At 37.3% G+C, this 18,173-nt stretch overlaps 1 protein-coding gene across 4 annotated transcripts in view; it reads right to left on the bottom strand.

Annotated features, from left to right (window-relative positions):
- KLHL32 (kelch like family member 32) overlaps positions 1 to 18,173 on the bottom strand; it is a 122,078-nt gene that overhangs the window by 90,441 nt on the left and 13,464 nt on the right. For all 4 annotated transcript variants that reach the window (XM_058836876.1, XM_058836879.1, XM_058836878.1 and 1 more), the window contains 2 exons: positions 5,294 to 5,376; positions 2,614 to 2,794 (listed from right to left, as the gene is read on the bottom strand). In XM_058836876.1, coding sequence (XP_058692859.1) covers positions 2,614 to 2,794; positions 5,294 to 5,316 — 204 coding nt within the window. In that variant the 5' untranslated portion in view covers positions 5,317 to 5,376. The remainder of the gene's footprint in view (positions 1 to 2,613; positions 2,795 to 5,293; positions 5,377 to 18,173) is intronic.

Raw genomic sequence — 18,173 nt, 5'->3', positions numbered from 1 at the left:
TGTCACTCCTGTCATTCTAAATAAATCTGCTATTCTCCTTTATCCTCTTCTGGAAATGCTTCTTTCTTTTCACCAACTCTAAAGTTAAGCTTGATTCATTCTCTGAAGTCTTAGAAAAAGAATACCCAAGTAGCTCAAATTAGGTAAAATCCCCCTAGAAATAAAAAAAGCAATAATCTCCGGTTAAATACAAAATATTATTACTTTTTAATCAACTCTTGCTTTTTCTAATTTATTAGAATCAGGAACATAGTGTAACTTTCTTGCCATCCTCCTCCAGAATATAGATCTTATTTCACAATATTCTAAAAAAATATTTTTGTCAATTAATAAAAATCTGTTTGCCTGACTCCAGAAAGCACAGGTTCCACATGTATAGCTGATATCTAAAGTCTGAAGAAGACATCCTACCAAACCATAGAGTTTAGAGGCAGACCAAATTACTCAGTGCTGCATAAAGCATTCTCTCAACATTTTTTAAATAGAAAATATTTATGTAGCAATAAAGGGCATTAAGATTTTAATTTGCAGTAACTGCCCAGTCGATGCTAAGTAACACAACTGGAAATAACAGGATAAATCACAGTGCCCCAAATCTCAACTTCAACCAGTAGTTACCAAAGTAGAAGCTGTTCCTACCACACTGTTGGAAAGCTGGACACAGGTGCCCACTCCATGATATTTCTATGCACGGGGTACAATGAGCTCTGGAAAGAGTGTCATAGGTGTGGATGATACAGCACTCTTATGAAAATATCAACCAAACCAAAACAACAGGCACTCTATCTATCACTGGCAAGTCTACATAGTGGCTGCTACAGGTAGAAAGGTCCAGAATCCCTCTCTGTGTACTGGGGTGAAAGGAAACAAAAATTCAAAGCAATCTCTGACACAGCAGGGCCTGGGCATCATAATGAAGCAACATCAGCAACTGTGGCAGTATAAACTACGCTGCAGTAGAACCCATAAGCATGCAGATAAGCTCAAAAAATGAGCAATCAATTGGCTCAACACCATCACAGCAAAAGTCACATCAAGGTTAATAACATTTCTTCAATACACAGAATAAATTAAGTCTAAATTCTAACCAAAAGTGAGAGAGAGTTGACAGGAAGATAAAAACCCTGCTCAGGTAATCAGAGATATAGAGAAGTTGTCATACACTGTATTATTATTGTAACAAGACAAAAAGATCCCCATAGAGAAGTTCATAACACTACAATTACTGTGTAGACAAAATATTTAATAAATTTACTTTGTTAGAGAAAATAGACCATTAAATTAATTTCAGTTTTAGTCTCTAATTAACAGGATGACTCACACTTAAAAACACCAGTCAACTACAGAGCTATAGATGGTCCAACATTTTGAGTGGGCACATTGTAATAAAAGTTAGTAGAATTCCTTCACATGAAGAATACTTTTTCTATAAGGAAACAATTTTTCAGCTCCAATTTTAGATTGGGATTAGACCAAAATTGTCTGAATCTGATTTCCCAGGGAAGATTTTTTTTTACATCTTGGAAACACTTTTTTCTGAAAATAAATTTTATCACCTTTAAAAAATTACTATGGCTTCCCATCTGAGAGCAACCATTTACATCCAACAAAAATCCACTCTCAAGCTGAACTAAATTGCATTTATCATGGTATCATAGAACAGCTTGGGTTGAAAGGGATCTTAAAGATCAGCCAGTTTCAAACCTGCTGCCATGGGCACCATGGACTAGACCAGGCTGCTCAGGGCCCCATCCAACCTGGCCTTGAACATTTCCAGGCACGGGGCAGCCACAAGTTCTTGGGGCAACCTGTTCCAGTGCCTCACCAGCCTTACAGTAAAGACAAAGTTTTAACTCCCTATCTCCATAATTCCATCCTCTAATCATAGAATCATAGAACACACTGACTTGGAAGGGGGCCATCAGGATCATCAAGTCCAACTCCTGGCCCTGCTCAGGACACCCCAAGAGTCACACCATATGCCCAAGGGTATTGTCCAAATGCTTCTTGAACTCTGGTTTTATGGTCAGGTTTTATGCTATTTCCCTGGGGAGCCTGTTCCAGTGCTCAACCATCCTCTGGGTGAAAAGCTTTTCCTGATATCCAACCTAAATGTCCCCTGACTCAGCTTCTTGCTGTTTCCTTGAGTCCCATCACTGGTCATCGGAGAGGGCACCAGTGCCTGCCCCTTCGCTTCCCCTCATGAGGATGCTGAAGACCACAGTGAGGTCTTCCCTCAGTCTTCTCTTCACTGTCTTCTAATCACAACTCCCGTATGTTTTACAAAAATTTCTACATACTAAAATATCTCCCACTTTCTCACTTTACTGGGAATTAAATTCATAGAAAGATGTACACTGTCTATCTCTGTTGGGGGCAGAGGGAGGGGAAGACTTACCATAAATAATTATTAGAAAAAAATCTGAATTGTGTTCTTAACATTTCTTTCCTATGGATATTTAAAGTTGCATACTCTACTGAGTGTGCAATAATCCTCCATTTTCCAAAGGTTCAAATTTAAATCTTGTTCAATATGACATCTATAACCATCTCCATCCTCCACAACAATAATTTTTCAATATATTATATAAAGAGAAAAATCTTGGGACTTACTCTGAAGTAGTCACTGCAGGCTGCCAGCACTGCTTTATGTGCGTGGAATTTCTGCTCTTCAGCAATAAGGGTAATATCACAAAGTATGCCATCACTTCTTTGTTGGTTCAGAGCTGCCAAGACAGCATCATTGTGGGAGCTAGACTGACAAAGCCTCTGACCTGTCAGCATTTCCTGAACACTGAGAGGAAAAAAGGGAAAGATTCTGTCAAAAAATGTATGACACAAGCACATTCAGTCATAAATACAGAACAACTTTTTCTAAGACAAGATAGTTTGATAATTCTTGGAAAGCTAAAAAAACCATGAACTCTTGTCCATAAAATCTTTACACAGCATAGGCATCAGAAGAAAAGGTCAGTATAACAAACCATTATGAAAACTGATTATAAACTCAAATTTATATACTCAATGGTTCTGACATTTCATTTCCTGTACCAGAAGTCAGCTGAACTCACATTTTAGGATTAAATGAGAACAATAGAGGGCTTAGGTCAATGGACCAACAGAAAACTTTAAGTGGTTCAAACTGAAGCACTGGTAAAAAGGAGGGTATATGTACATGTGCAAGAGGTTCTACTAAAAAGAATGATGCCTCATGGTCTCAGGTGGCCTGTTTAAATCTGATGTTGAGTTGCTCAATGTTTTCAGACCACTTCAGGCTATTCATATTTATGAAGTGTTGTGGTGGTTTTTTGATTGTCTGTTTTGTATTGCAGAGGGAAGGGAGAGGATGTTTACTCGGTTTTAAAATACCAAGACCTTCTCCACCTCTGAATATTTCCATGTATGAATATAAGATTTGCATATAATCCAGTCTAAGACTGTCTGATTGCAGCTTCCTTTTTCTGTAGCAGAAGGAAAAGACAAGATAACTGTTGATGCAAATAGAAACAAATCAAAACATATCAGCAAATCCTCTTTGGTACAAAACAATGCAATTGATTTGAACTCTGTGACACTACCAATTTGTATTGCCAGAGAACACATACATGTGTTTATAGAGGGTGAGTTTACAGAGTCATCTCAGTGTAAATGAAAGATTTTTTTTTTTTTAAGGGGTTATTAACTCATCATCTTTCCAGCACAATCATGTAATTCACTGCATATATGTACTATGCAGCTGCTCTGTGGCTGCTCTCCTTTCTCTGCCCCCTCCTACTCCTGCACCTTGGACACCTGTAAACTATGGCATATCTGCCTTGCAGACTGTTTGTTCTGATCTAATCTGCTCTTTTAGAAAGACAACAACTTAGACATTAATTCTACAAGAAGGCTGGCCAAAGAGGAATAGTGTGTATCTGAATTTTACTGCCTCTCTGACAGTTTAGGTTTCATGTATGGACATGCCCCAAATACATTTCAAAAGCACATGTTTGAATTATTTTTTTTTTCCTCAGCTGTTCTGTTTGTGGAACTCAACCTGTATTCTAAATGGCAGTTATCAAGAAATCTAACTTGCTAAAACACAAGAGTTTATAACAAAGAGTAAATAACAAAACGGTTATTTCTCTTCTCTAATTTCTATAGCAAAGTGACTACAAGTAGTGCAAGTATGATACTTTCAATGATACCCTGAGATGGCTTCTCTTTACTTCTGTTTTTATTAGCCCCTCTCCCAGTGTTGTAAATTAAGACCTTCATTCCTCTTGCTTTTTTAACCATCATCCAGAGGACTATTTCATTCAACAGAGAAAATATCTGGGATTTTAAACTGAGTTCTATCACAATCCATTTTTCAATTCAGTGACCGAAGTGAAAAATCAATTGTCTGTGCTAATAACATATGAAGAATGCATACACACGAAAGGCAATTTACCTTGAATTTATGAATGAAAATACATAGAATATCAGTCATGTTATGACGGACTATTTGTAGTGGTATTGTCGGTTGATAAATTCAATAGCTATAAAAGCAAGTTCTGATTCTCCTCTGCTGCAGAAGCACGGCAGGGAAGGAGGAACAGAACTGGAATGATAAGGGGTCCCAGCCATATCAGGGAGTTTTCTGAGCTCCCAGATCAGAGTGCTAACTACTCTGTAAAACAGAACCACATATCACATTGCTGCATAGTTCTGCAGAAAACCAATTCAGTTAATAAATTCTGCAGCGCGTTCTGTCTGTAAGAACCGTGTTCTGCTCCCAGAAAGTAATTAAATTATAAATGACAAATTTTCTATTACAACAATGTGTAGTACAAATAAATGAGAAAGGCTACACTGGGAAAGAGAGAGAAGGGAAGGCAGAAAGCTGAATTTGGAGAGAATTCTTAGAAGACAGTTCATATAACTGGAAAAGTAATATGCCCTGAACAGTGGAACATTACACAGACCCAAAATCATCATCAGACACCATTTCAGATGCATAAATGAAAAATGCTTGCTGCTTCCACAATCAAAAATTCCACGTATAGACTATGGTATAAATAAGATAACGTATGAAGAGATTGTGGGCCTCCAATCAATCCCAGGCACAGTCATTCTTGCCTGAGATAAGAAGCAACAAGGTAATATTTTGCAGAACATGGACATATTAATAACATAACATATTTAATAATGTGAATTCCTATCTAATGAACAAACTTCTTAGTTTTTCTTTTTTTTCTACCTTCTTAACAGAATCTTTGGTAAACATCATCCTAAATGTTAATAACTTCCTACACACTACCAAGTACTATACCTCAGGCACCTCTCAGATGGCATCCTTCAGTCTTCTGAATATCAAAACTTATAATCCTCTAGGGAAACCAGCAAGCGTTCCAGCTAGAAAAAGAGAATGGAGAGGAACATTAAAATTCAAAGCATACACAGCTTCAGCCTTAAAGATCAATACTTTCAGGATGTGCAATTCAAAAGCAACTTTCACTGTCTGAAAGTGGTCTTTCCTCTAGTCTTTTTTAGAGATTCACACCCTGCCATCTGAATGTCCTGCACCTACTGCCCTAAAGGAATGCTGTCCACAAACTCAGGAGCACATATAATTTCAAAAAGGCTGAAGAGTGGTGAGGAGGGAAGTGTATCAAAAATCCTTCAATATGAAGAGCAAACCAAAGGCATGTATTAGTGTTTGCTTACTTCCCAGAATAGCACATGGTTTTTATGTTCAATGATCCTAAAGGTCTTTTCTAACGTAAATGACTCTAGGATGCTATAATCATTCTGCAAATATAAACAGTACAGTACAATCACTTTTCTAAACACAAAAGTTCTTTTTTTAAAAGGCAAAATACTAAAGGGACCATATATAAACACAGAACAGCTGAAGTGTCCAAAGACCTAAATTATTGAAAATGGGGTTGTAGAGCAAATTTTTAACTGGTGTAGCAGCCAGCACAGCTGACAAGACATTTCAGCTTCACAGAAGAATTATAAAATAAAAAATAGTTTTTAACAGAATAGTCAAAAAATATAACTACACTACTTTGACTGCTTATTTAAACCTTGTGTGGATTGTTTAATGTAACTCAGTTACAGTGAAGTAATACAATTCAGCAAATAATGAAGAATGGAAAGATTTCCATATTTTCCCCCTTTTCCAAAAAGACTGCATTTCTGAGCAGATGGGTGAGGTCATAGGGAACTTATGCCAATGATCCAGCAGGATACTAAGCAAATGGGTATGCAGGGCTTCCCAGTGGTGGTTTCAGAACATTTCACTCCCACCATCAGTGATCACCATTCCAGTTCTATTAAGACAATTCACCTTATCCTTCAAGAGACAGAAATCACAGCATATTGAGTTGGTGCTGTCAACAAAGGAAGCAAACACATTTCTGATCAATGTACCTGCTCTTATATACACCCGTATGTCAATACTGATTTCTGCCCTTCAGAAATCCTACAACATGCAGAGACTGACAGAGAACAAATTCAACCATTCCCTGAACTTTAAGAGGCCCAAACACAGAAAAAAAACCCCAAACTACAAGCAGCAGTGAGAGCAAACAGAGGAAGGATGAAGACCTGCAGGGAAAAGTACTCCCTCTACAATAATCAAGGTATATGCATCAAAGAATTAACAAAAAATTCAAACAGTCACACACTGCTTTCAGTGTTTTTACCCTAACAAATCAATCTTCTCCAAACTTTGGCACTCCTCCTTTCTCTTCCAAAGCTCCAGCACTGCATGCCTCACTTAAATGTACACCATGTACACAAGAGTACAGTGTGTAAAAATTTATCAATACTGCATTGATTTTCTTTAGCCATATAGAATTAAAGCAGCTCAACATTTTTAATAACTGGAAATTTTAATGCATTCTTTATCCTTACAGAAAAAAAAATAATTAAGGAGGCACTTCCATTTGTTGCATAGATACGCTGTGCCAGAACAGCTCTAAAATCATCTGCACCAAGAGTTTATTTCTACTTCAGACAGCTGGATATATCTCCATTATCTAAACTGTGATTGATATTGAAAGAAACTTTTTGCATTAGAATGTTTAAGACATACTATTGTCTTTCTATTTAACTACATTTAGTAATCATATTGCTTTAAAAGATTATTTCATAAACTTAAGAATAAGACTTTTGGTTTAAATGGAACACTTTAAATCTACCTAAATCCTTCTGTTATAGTGAAATACTCCTTAATGCTGGAAATTAACAGAAGAAATACAGACCTGACAAAAAGTGCCCATTACATTCTAGGTTTGAGATACATGCTAAAATTGCCAAAAAAAGTTTTTTTAAAAATAATATATTATTTCACTCTTTGTGATTTTGCGATGAACACTAATCCCTAGTACTACAGTATTCTAGAACTAAAATTTATTTTCTTATTGTTTCATTAGTTTTTTCACATCCTAGAAAAGTGCTAAAATGAAAAATTTGCAAATTAATAAAACTAGTAATGATCCAGCAAGCATTGGAAGAACATAATATTTTGGTAGGGAATGATGTACCATTTCTAAATGGAAAAAAGAAACCCTCAATAGTAGTTTCCTATGTAAACACAGTGTATCTAAGGATTTCAAAGGCAAGCAATTAAAAAAAAAATATCACACCATCCATGCAAATGCTTATAACAAACTAATACATCAAAACAGTGTTTGCTCTGTTTGCCTGGTGAAGTGTCAGTCTTTCTACATATACTTTTGTCACAGTCTTATGACACAGCAAAATAAACAGTAGGTTTTTTGCTCTCTCAGGAAATCTTGGAATGAAGCATCACTCTGTCACATCCATTGCACACTGTTAGGCTATACCACTTCTTTAATCTAAATTACCAGTGGAGTTCAGGAATTAGCTGTTCAAAGATTATTAAAATAAAAGTATTTAAGCAGGCAGTATTTCTCTCTTTTAACTGAGCATAACACTGGTTTGGAAACATTAGACTAAGTACTTCAGTATCCAAAAGTATTTATTGGTAGAATGAATGTGCCCTTTTCCAGAAAAAGACTCGTTCATTTAAGTTAATCTTGAGGAGCCAATACCATGTTCATAATTTACACAGAATGCATAAGAGGCTTTGAAAGAATTTCAGTTACATCTTTTCTCATCCTTTTGGTGGGTTTATTTGGGGGGGGTTTATTTGTTTTTCTTGTATCATTCAGAAACAAACTGAAGGTGCGAACATACTTCTGATTAATTCTTGAAAATACAAGCCGCAAGAATATGCATTTGATTAAGGGTGAAAGGGTGTAGGAGATGAAAATAAAACTCATATTCAATATACTTTCTGAAAATAACTTAAATGTCCCAAAATTCACTATTTCCTCCCCCTTGAAGTAATAAGCTTTTTTTCCTAGTTCACATGTCTGATTTTACAGAGTTGCTCAAACCACAGTCCATATTGTCACAGAACTTATTCTGTTGCATAAACAGGCTTTGTACTTTATAGTGGGTACCTAAGAAACATTTTTTCCAGTCTAATTATGCTTCTCCAAACTAGTGAAAAATGTATATTCATAATGGAAATGACAATATATTAATAATGCCTTTAAACATGCAGGCTTTCTACATAATTCATGCTTATATAAAATAATTACCACATTGGTGGTTTTATCAATAATTTTCCCATTTGCTCTAAGTAAGTAAGAACTGAGTTACAATCAACTTCAGTGTGAACTCACAGAACATGATATAAGCATTGTTTTTGTAAGGTCAAAAATGAAATTATTTAAAAGTCCTGTGTTGGAGTCTGGGGTGCAGACTGTGTGCCCTTGTTTTTAGTGTTTAGTTCTGGGATTCAAGAGAACACTGAATTTCATATTATATGAAATTCATGAGCATGTTTTCATGGTAATACATGAAAACAAATGATAAAGTTAGACAAAAAAAGCTAAAAGTGTAGGGGTGTAGATTAGAAAGTTTCTTAAATCACTGGGTGAAAAAAATAGTTTAGAGAACAGGAGACAAGATGGAGGATTTAGGGTGTTGTCCCTTGTCCTTTCTTCTTTCTTCTTCATGTTCTTCTCCTAGAGGTTTTTGGGTAATAGTAAGTGATTGGATAGAAGATGCCGCAGTGCATCACAGAGGTGATGGGTCATTGGGTCATCAAGAAAAATAATATACGTGTCTATTGTTAATTGGGTAAAAATAGGTATAAAGATAAAAGAACTGCATAGTTCGGGGCCGTTTTGTGTATCAGACACAGAGTGTGCCACAAGGCCTTGTTTGTACCATCAGAAGAAAGAAATGTTCCAAATTGCAAAGATTAACCTTGTAACCAGCCTGAAGAGACCTGTTAAGTTTTGTAAGGATCCTTCAATAAACATGAGAAACAAGATTCTAACGAGCTCGAGAGTTTTCTTCGAATCATAAGGACTGAGATAAGTGGAACTCCCCACGAGGGAGGATCCCAGAAGAATACAGCCCAAAGAAGGCTGAGAGACTAGAGAAAAGTTGTATCCACAGAGAACTGAGCCCAAAGGAGGCAAAAAAAGAGAAATTACATCCTGATCTTATATATGTTCTTAATACAAAAATAAAATGGCATCTGACAAAAAGATTGTACTCTCTTCTTTACTAGGGTAATTACTTCTTAAGCAGGAGTTACTAAACTATCCCACTCCCATTCCCTGAGCCCCAGCCTAGGTTTAGGGGAAAGCAAAAGTTCTATTACCTATGTAGGAGTTAGAAAAACCCACAGTTCTAGATAATACACACTGCTGTGGTGGGAGAGGTGAGACTCTGGCCTTCTCAGGTATTTGGTGAGAGTGACAAAAAAAGTGAGAAAAATCAAAATGAAACACACGCAACTACCATTTCACAGAGTTCAGCTTAATACAATATTCAAGAGATACTAGAAGATGCTTTTGTAGACAGAAGAGATGGTCTCTTGCAAACATGGCCAGGATCAGAACTCCTTTAAAAGACAGGGTGGAAAATTACAGAGCATTTGGTGCCTTTTATCCACATAAAGAAAATAGCTTAACTGTGAAAAGCTGCAGCACAAAATTTGAGCTAAGTATCTTTCAAATTGTTCACTGAGATCCAAGCAGCCAATATACATAAATCTTCACTGCAGCCAGATGCAATCTCTGCTCTTGTGATGATCCACACAAGAGGAAGTAAGATAGAAGAGCCAAGAACCCTTGGGGATGTCTTCAAGCAGGCACTGCTTCACTCCTCACAACAGCCCCTGCTGCTCCAGAGCCACTCACAGAATGACAAGAGACTGACTTGCCTCTCTGGGGAGAACTCTGTTACTCAGCTCTGAATACAGGTTGCAGTGAGACTTTGGGAGCTGTGGAGTCCTTTACATAGGTGCCACTTAAGTCAGCTTCAACCTAGTTTATCACTTCCACTTAAACCCACACCACTTCAAGTTAGGTGCATGGACAAACTGAAGGGATCAGATTTGAGGTCTTTCCTGCAAAAAAGTAAAATTTTGAACCAACTAGATGAGTCATGAAGATAAAGCATTTGTATGCAGTGAAATGGTATTTTCACTTTGACATCTCCAAATATCTGATTTAAATCTGGCCTTTTTTTAAAAAAGAAAATACAACATTTAAAAGCTAACAGAAGTATACTATATTCATTTCATTCCAGAATGGCATCACAGCACATCCTGATAGAGGCTGTCATGGATACAGAACTAGACCATTAAGATTTACCCATGGCAATTTTCTGTTCTAGCTTGGATCCTTATTCACAGGAGCTTCTGCTTTTGCCTGTGGTTTTAGTATGTCAGAATAAATCATCCTTTCAACCTTTTCTCAAAGTAAAAGTCTCTTTAGAAACTAAACTATGGGTTTACTAGTCACAGAAAATAAAGGAAAACATTATCTTGTATTTTTTTTTTAGTCCCATCTCTGCCAAATTAATTTGTCAAAAGGAAAACACCTGGAAACAGATTCAAAGTTTGACTGCAAACCATCTTCTGAGTATATTACCACACTTTTCCGGTATGCCTGGGAGACAACACTTTTTCCTTTTTTCATTGAGATCTTTGGAATTGAAATATATTTCTCATTCCATAAAGAAATGTTCAAGAATGTCAAGTGTGAGAAAAACTCTGCCACTGACAATGTTGTTGGTGAAACCATCACTCAGCTCAAACACAAGTTGTTCAACTAATTTAGTGCCTCAATACCATGACTTTCAAGAAAAAGCTTTCATTGTACTGAAAAAAAACATTAGATTTAATGCAAATTACAACATTAAGGGAATAAAAATATTGAAAACCTGTATTTGTCTGGGAAAACAAAAGTCAGTCAAAACACCTCAAGAAAAAATTCAGCAAAATAAACAAAATAAAACCAGAAAAAAAATCAAACTGTTACATTCTTCTGATTAATTACAAACTACTTTCTTATGAGACTAGAAAGGTCATTGCTACCTTCAGGCCATCAGCTACAGTCAATCAGAATAATGAGGTTTATTTTCTATTACTACCAAACTACTTTCTGACTTCACAGAATAATTAAGATCTTAAACCACAAAAATATAAAACAAAACCACAGGGCGAAAGGCTGTATGAGTAGAACAACATCTTTATGTCTTTATATCTTCTTTGTGGTGCTATACCTTCTACATATCTCAGTATATCAGAATTTGGAAGACTTTTTTCTGAATACACATGCAGATAAAATAAAAAGCCAGGTTCATGGTCATCTGTGTAATTTATGGCATATTTTACATAAACTACCACCTGTTGCATTCCAGTGATAAAAACATATACAATCATGTAACTCAGCTGGAAACTACACAGATGAAGTTTGATGATTTTTAAGACAGGGTTTGCTTCCAGGATGTGTTCACACAATTTCACATATTTAATATGAAAAAAGATAACAGTTTTATACAACTGTAGTAATATACCATTGTGTGCTATTGTCTTAGCTTTTCAGAGCACTCACTGTTGCTGGCATTTAAGCCATGATACTAATTACTCACCTACTGGAAGAGCAGGACATAACTTACAGCAGATGCATTCATCATGGCTGGGAGAACAATGTTATAACTTGATTCTAATCTCATTGAAGAAATCTCAGCTCATGGCTGGGGACTGGACTAGATGACCTTCAAGAGTCTCTTCCAACCCAAACTCTATTTTTCTGTGAACTTATTTTGTCATCTTTCTGAAAGTTAGGCAACAAATATGCAAAGCACTCACAAAATGAAGTATCTAATCCATACACTGAGTTCACGGTTATTGTAAGGGACAAGTCAAAAGGTCTCTGGTCAGTTTTAAGGCATTCTGCTGCCTGCATAAACTAAAATCTTCGTTACTTTGCAAAACTATGCTTTCAAGATTTTTCCTGTAGACCTTATAAAAAGGAAATAAAAGACAGGGTGACTAAAATAGTTTGGAATTGCATGTTATTTTGGAATTTGATTTCCATTTTCGTTGGATAAAAAGAACCAAGAACACGTTCTTCTTCAAGTCTAAACTTTTTTTTTTAGAAAATTTGTCATGTTGCAAAATCATGAAATGGCTTGGGTTGGAAGAAACCTTAAAGATCACCCAGGTCTCAACCACCAACCAGGGAAAGGGACACCACTCACCTGACCAATTTGCTCAGGGCCCCATACAACATGGCCTTGAACATTTCCAGGCACGGACAACCAGAACTTCTCTGGGCAACCTATTCCAGTGCTTCACCACCCTCTGAGTAAAGAATTTCTTTCTAACATCTAAACTAAACCTGCGCTCTTGCAGTTTAAAACCTTTTGCCCCTTGTCCTGTCACTACATGCTGCAAGAGACGGTACAAAGTTTCCCTCATTTGTCTCACGACCGTCACAAGAACAGAGACTAAGACCCTGAAGACCCCAAGGGACTTTGTACAGGGGTTCTGGCTTGGTTGAGGTGGATGCTGGCTAACTGATTGTTTGCAGGTGTGCTTGCTGTGCTGCCACGGTACCCTGCCTTCATTCCTGCTGGTGAGCAGGAATGTGAAGAGTGGCCTGTTCTGCACCTTACACCTGCTTCCCAGAGCAATGGGTCTCGTCACAACAGCCAAGGAATTTCCCCACCTCTTGGCCAACTGCCCCTCACTTTGAAACAGACTATAAAAGTGACTAAGTTACTTTCTCTGAGAGAGATCTCCCCACGGAAGAAGACACTGGCAACCCCATCTTATCCATTGGTAGCTATAACTGCCCCTTTTTCTCTTTCTTTACTTAGTTTTCTTTATCTTTCTCCTGTATCACATAACCCCTGTTGCTGGCACTAAAATAAAGGTGCGCTATTGCTGTGATTTAAACTGAAATCCCTTTGTGTCCTTTTTGCACTCTGAGATCAAAGGAACCGCTCACGACTCCCACTTGTGTTAGTGGATCGTGACACATGGTCTGGTAAGAAGCCCCTCTCTCACCTTCTTACAAGCCCCATTTAGGTATTGGAAGGCTGCTAGAACATCTCCCTGGAGCTTTGTCTTCTCATTGCTGAGCAGCCCCAGCTCTCAGCCTGTCTTCATAGGAAAGATGCTCCATGCTTCTGATCATCTTTGTGGCCCTTCTCTGGATCTTCTCTAATAAGTCCACAAATGTGGAAGGCTTCTCTAAGTCAAGTTGATTGTTTTATAGTGGAATGCAACAGAAATTTCACTAGAAACATCATAATTATTTCTCCTGATAACTCTACAAACAAACATGGAAAGAGACATACAGTAGTGAGGTGTGGTTGGAAATGGCGTCAACTTCACCAGGGCCTCACTCAGATAAGCCTTAGATTTTTAACTTTCACAACCATTAATATGCTTTTATTGAACACAACAATTATTCTTTTTTTAAGAGTCAAAAATACATAAACATGTTTCTGAAACTACTTCAAATGTGCATATAGACTATTAACACCAGATGGGAATATACAGTACTGTAGTCTACAATCTTGGTAATTGGTCTACATGAACTTTTCATATCTGTGACTGAAATATTAAAAAACCTCATAAAAATACTAAGAAAAGTGTGATTTCTTGCATAACTGAAGTGATCATGTGTCTATACAGCATTTCCAGTGAACAAGTATTTATATATTTCAATAAAATCACAGAGATTTTTTACATCTCTATGGGACATGCAATAGCCCTTCAACTTTTTCTGTGAAATAGCATTCATGAAGTTAAAACTAAAAGGCTGTGACTACCAGCAGTTAAGTAAACATGTACCTCCTAAGAATGGCCTTCAGTAGCCACATGGTGGCAGAACTATGCTTCAGTATAACTTGTACCTCCAGGACAAGTATTTCAGTGACAGTATTTCAAAGACTGGGTTCCCCCTCCCCTTACAGCATAATTACAATAAAGTAAAATACTTGCTCTGTGTCCAGTGGGTGCTTTCAATGCCAGGAATCGGGGGGGAAAAAAAATGTCATTACATAAAAGCACAATTATACTGCAGTTCTATAAACATCAAAACACTGCAACAGGTTACTGACCTCCATGTTTCTATTTTGAAAAAAATATTCAAGTCACAGAGTAACTAATCACTAAAATCCCTATCAATTTTACCCCATATAGAATCAAAGAATCACAGAATGGACTGGGTTAGAAAGACCCTTAAAGATCACCTAGTTCCAACTCCCCCTCCCATGGGCAGGGTCCACTAGCCCAGGTTGCTCAAAGTCCCATTCAACCTGGCCTTGAACACACTCTCAGGCATGGAGCATCCACAGTTTCTCTGGGCAACTTGTTCCAGTACCGCTCTGCCCTCTGAAAAAAGAATTGCTCCCTGGCATCTAGCCTAAACCCTGTAAAACCATTCCCCTTGTCCTGTCGTTACCTGCCCATGTAATTCAGTCTCCCTCCTTTTTATAAGGCCCCTTACTCTAAGGCCACTGTGAGACCAAGCTCCAAGTTGTTCTCCACATTGAACAATTCCAGCTGTCTCAGCCTGTGTCTGCAGGGAAGGTGCTCCTTTGACCATCTTTGTGATCCTTCCCCAGACCCTTTCTAACAAGTCACCATTTCTTGTGTTGAGGACCCCAGCACTAGACACATAATTGTCTTATGGACTATTCCTCCACTCTTCAATGTAAGAGAACACAGATTTGCAAACACCTTTCTTTTAAGAGAAATAGGCACCAAAAGATTTAGCTTTAAGCAAACTGGGCGGAGGGTCATTCATTTTGATGATGAAACACATTTTGATGAGGCCAAGAGGGAGATGCCAAATGGGAAAGAAGTAGGAAGAGGAAACAAAAACAACATGGGGGAAGCTGGTGATAAAGACCAGTTTACAGTTAGTTCCTGGGTTTCCACTGTTGCAAAGGGGAAGGGGAAACTGTGGAATAGTACACAATACTAAAATCAGATGAGTATCTGGGAAAATAGATGAGAAAGATGGGTTTTTCTACAGATGCAATCATAGGAAGAGAAGCCACAGGTCATCAGGGAATAATTCTAATTGCCGGACAAGAAGACTGACTGCTCAGAAGATCAGGCTGGGAAAGCACACAGAAGGACAAAGAGACAGGGACAGGGAAGATCCTGGGCTAAAAAGTGCATGTGACAAAACCATCAGATTTAGAAGACAGCAATTAAAAGAACTGATGTTTGTTAAAGCCTATTGCATCTAGATTTCAGACTAGAAATCAAGATCACCAAGTTTTGCACCTTTTTTTGTGCAGAAAGAACTTCAGAACATTTTTCTTTCACTTTCTGCTGTGATGGATTAATGCTAATGGTTCCAATCATGCTGCTCTTCTATTCAGTTGGCACAGCTCTTCAAGATTTTTTTAGTTTACCTTTGAAGAAGTGTCAAAGGGTTACATGCTCATGAAACCAAGAATGATAGAAAAGGCAAAAAGCTACGTGCTCCAATACCAAAACTGAAGTTCCCTACAATCAGCTTACTGCAAGAAAAGGCACAGGTATTCCTAATTCCTTCATTTCTTAAAACGTGAATGTTTGAACTCCCTTAGGGCCCTTTTTCTACTCTTAAATTGTATCAAATCTTCTAAAAGCCTGGCTAATGCCATTCCAGCATAAACTCTTGTATTACTGTTTAGCTTTAAGGTGCTTCAAGTATAAAAGGGATTTCTACATGTAGTTTTTTTCTACATGTAAAAAGGGATTTTTACATGTCACTAGGAGTGACAGGACTTGGAAGTTAGCTACAGCTCTGAAGTAAATCCATCTAATTCAGGCCTTTTCCTTACAACAAACTCAGATCAACTGGAACACTTCTTTACTGAAAAGATATATTTGATTTAAACATTAAAGAAATCTAGATTGAAAGAGAAAATCGAAACTAATTAAATGACCAGAATAAATAAGGCTTACAGACGAATTCTCTTAGTGGGTGAGAAGCAGTGGGAGGGAGTGGAGAGGGCTGCCCATCTCCAACTTCTATTACACTCTGCAATCACAAAAGCCATAAGCAGTGAAGCCTGCAGAGTCATCTCTGCTTCTAGCTCTTTACCCTTTACTGCCTAATGCAGATTAAAAAAAACCCCACACTTGTATTTTAGGAAAAATAGAGTTTCCATAATGTACATATCTTGTTACTGTAAGACCATGATTTCTTACATTCATCACCAGCAACATGTTCACACAGTCACTGCTACTTCTATAACCTTAACAAGCCTAGACAAGTACACAGATAAGCCTGGCCTGGGATAGGCAAAGTGGCTCTGAAGACGTCTGATGGATTCTTTGCACCCCATAGACAAAAACCTGCAAGAGCTTTGCTATACTCATGGGACTGTGCAAACCTTACCTGGACAAAAGAGAAAGCTCTCACCATACCACTAAAAAGAAAAATGCTCTCAACTCAAGACGGTATCAATGGACAGATTTACTTAGGGAACTGTGGCATAATCCCTACTCCTTGTGAGTACAATCTGCTAGAGTGTGAGCTTTTGAAGCATTAGGACAGTTGGGAATGGTACAGGTCTAACCAGAGGAAGCTGTGGTTCACATATCTGCTGGGAACACAAGGGAAGACATTACAACATCTGACCTCTCATGCTGGCAAACAGCTGAATGCTCTGCCCAAGCTGATGATAGTGTCAGTAGATTCTCTTTCTCCAAAGATTTATCCAGAATCTAGATTTCATACTAGTGTATTTTACTAAAATAGGAGATCTGCTTTTTTCTCTCATCCTTTACTCGACACACATTCCATTTCTAACACAAACTTTATTCAGTGTTCCAGATCAGCTACCTAGAAAATGTTCTGATATTGACCACTGTTATTAAAACTCAGGGTCAATACAACAAATAAAAATTCCTCTCAGAGCATAAGGGACATACCAGGTAGGGAATGGAGGTGACAGGAAATACAGTCTAAAAAATCTCACAGTGAAGATGCATAGGATGTATTTGTAGTGTGAGTCATAACTTTGACAACATGCCTTAAGAAATTCAGTTTAAGGAAATACTTTTTAGTAAAGTAAAATATCACTCTAATTAAGCTCTATCAAATAGGTTAACAGAGAAACATATAAGTTCTTGTTTGGAAACATCAGGTTTGAATGTGCTCTGTTCTTTTCAGAGACAATCTAAGAATTCATACTTTAAATACTTGGGGTACACACAGATTTAAAGACAGACTCAGATCTATTTTTTGGCAAATGTTGCATCAATACTTCTTAGATTATTTAAACAAACAAAAAAATCTCAAAACAAAACCACAAAAAAAATAACCAAACAAAAAAAATCCAAACAAACCAAAGCTAAATTTCAAAAGAAAAGTAAAAACTCTTTTTTTTTTTTTAAACAAGCTTTTGTTTAAATCCCCAAGGGCACCTTTGAAAGACTGCATAAGGCTACAGTTAGGTGCTTACTTGCAGAAGTGAAGAATTTAAGACTTGTATACTTTTGATTTTTTCTAACAGTTAAATTAACATCTTGTTCTTCCCTTTATATACATGCAAGCAACTTGCAGCCTGTTGAGTCATTGTTCTGAAGCATCTATCACTACCCAGACATTAAACTGGTAAGCTCAGCAAGTCTCTAGGGTTTGTGAATACTGCTCCTAGAACCACACACCAGATGATTTGTGGAGACAGACCTACAGCCTAACTGAAGTTTGTGAATTGGATGCTAATCACTAGAATGCCACCATATTTGAGAAAGCTAAACACTGCCAAGCAGCAGAGAAAGAAAAAAAAAAAAAGAAAAAAAGACATTTGTTTCCTTGTTTCCAAAACAACATTTATTTTTT

This window comes from Poecile atricapillus, chromosome 3 (genome assembly GCF_030490865.1).
Source record: "Poecile atricapillus isolate bPoeAtr1 chromosome 3, bPoeAtr1.hap1, whole genome shotgun sequence".
Lineage (NCBI taxonomy): Eukaryota > Metazoa > Chordata > Aves > Passeriformes > Paridae > Poecile > Poecile atricapillus.
This window is presented reverse-complemented; position numbering and strand designations above follow the sequence as displayed.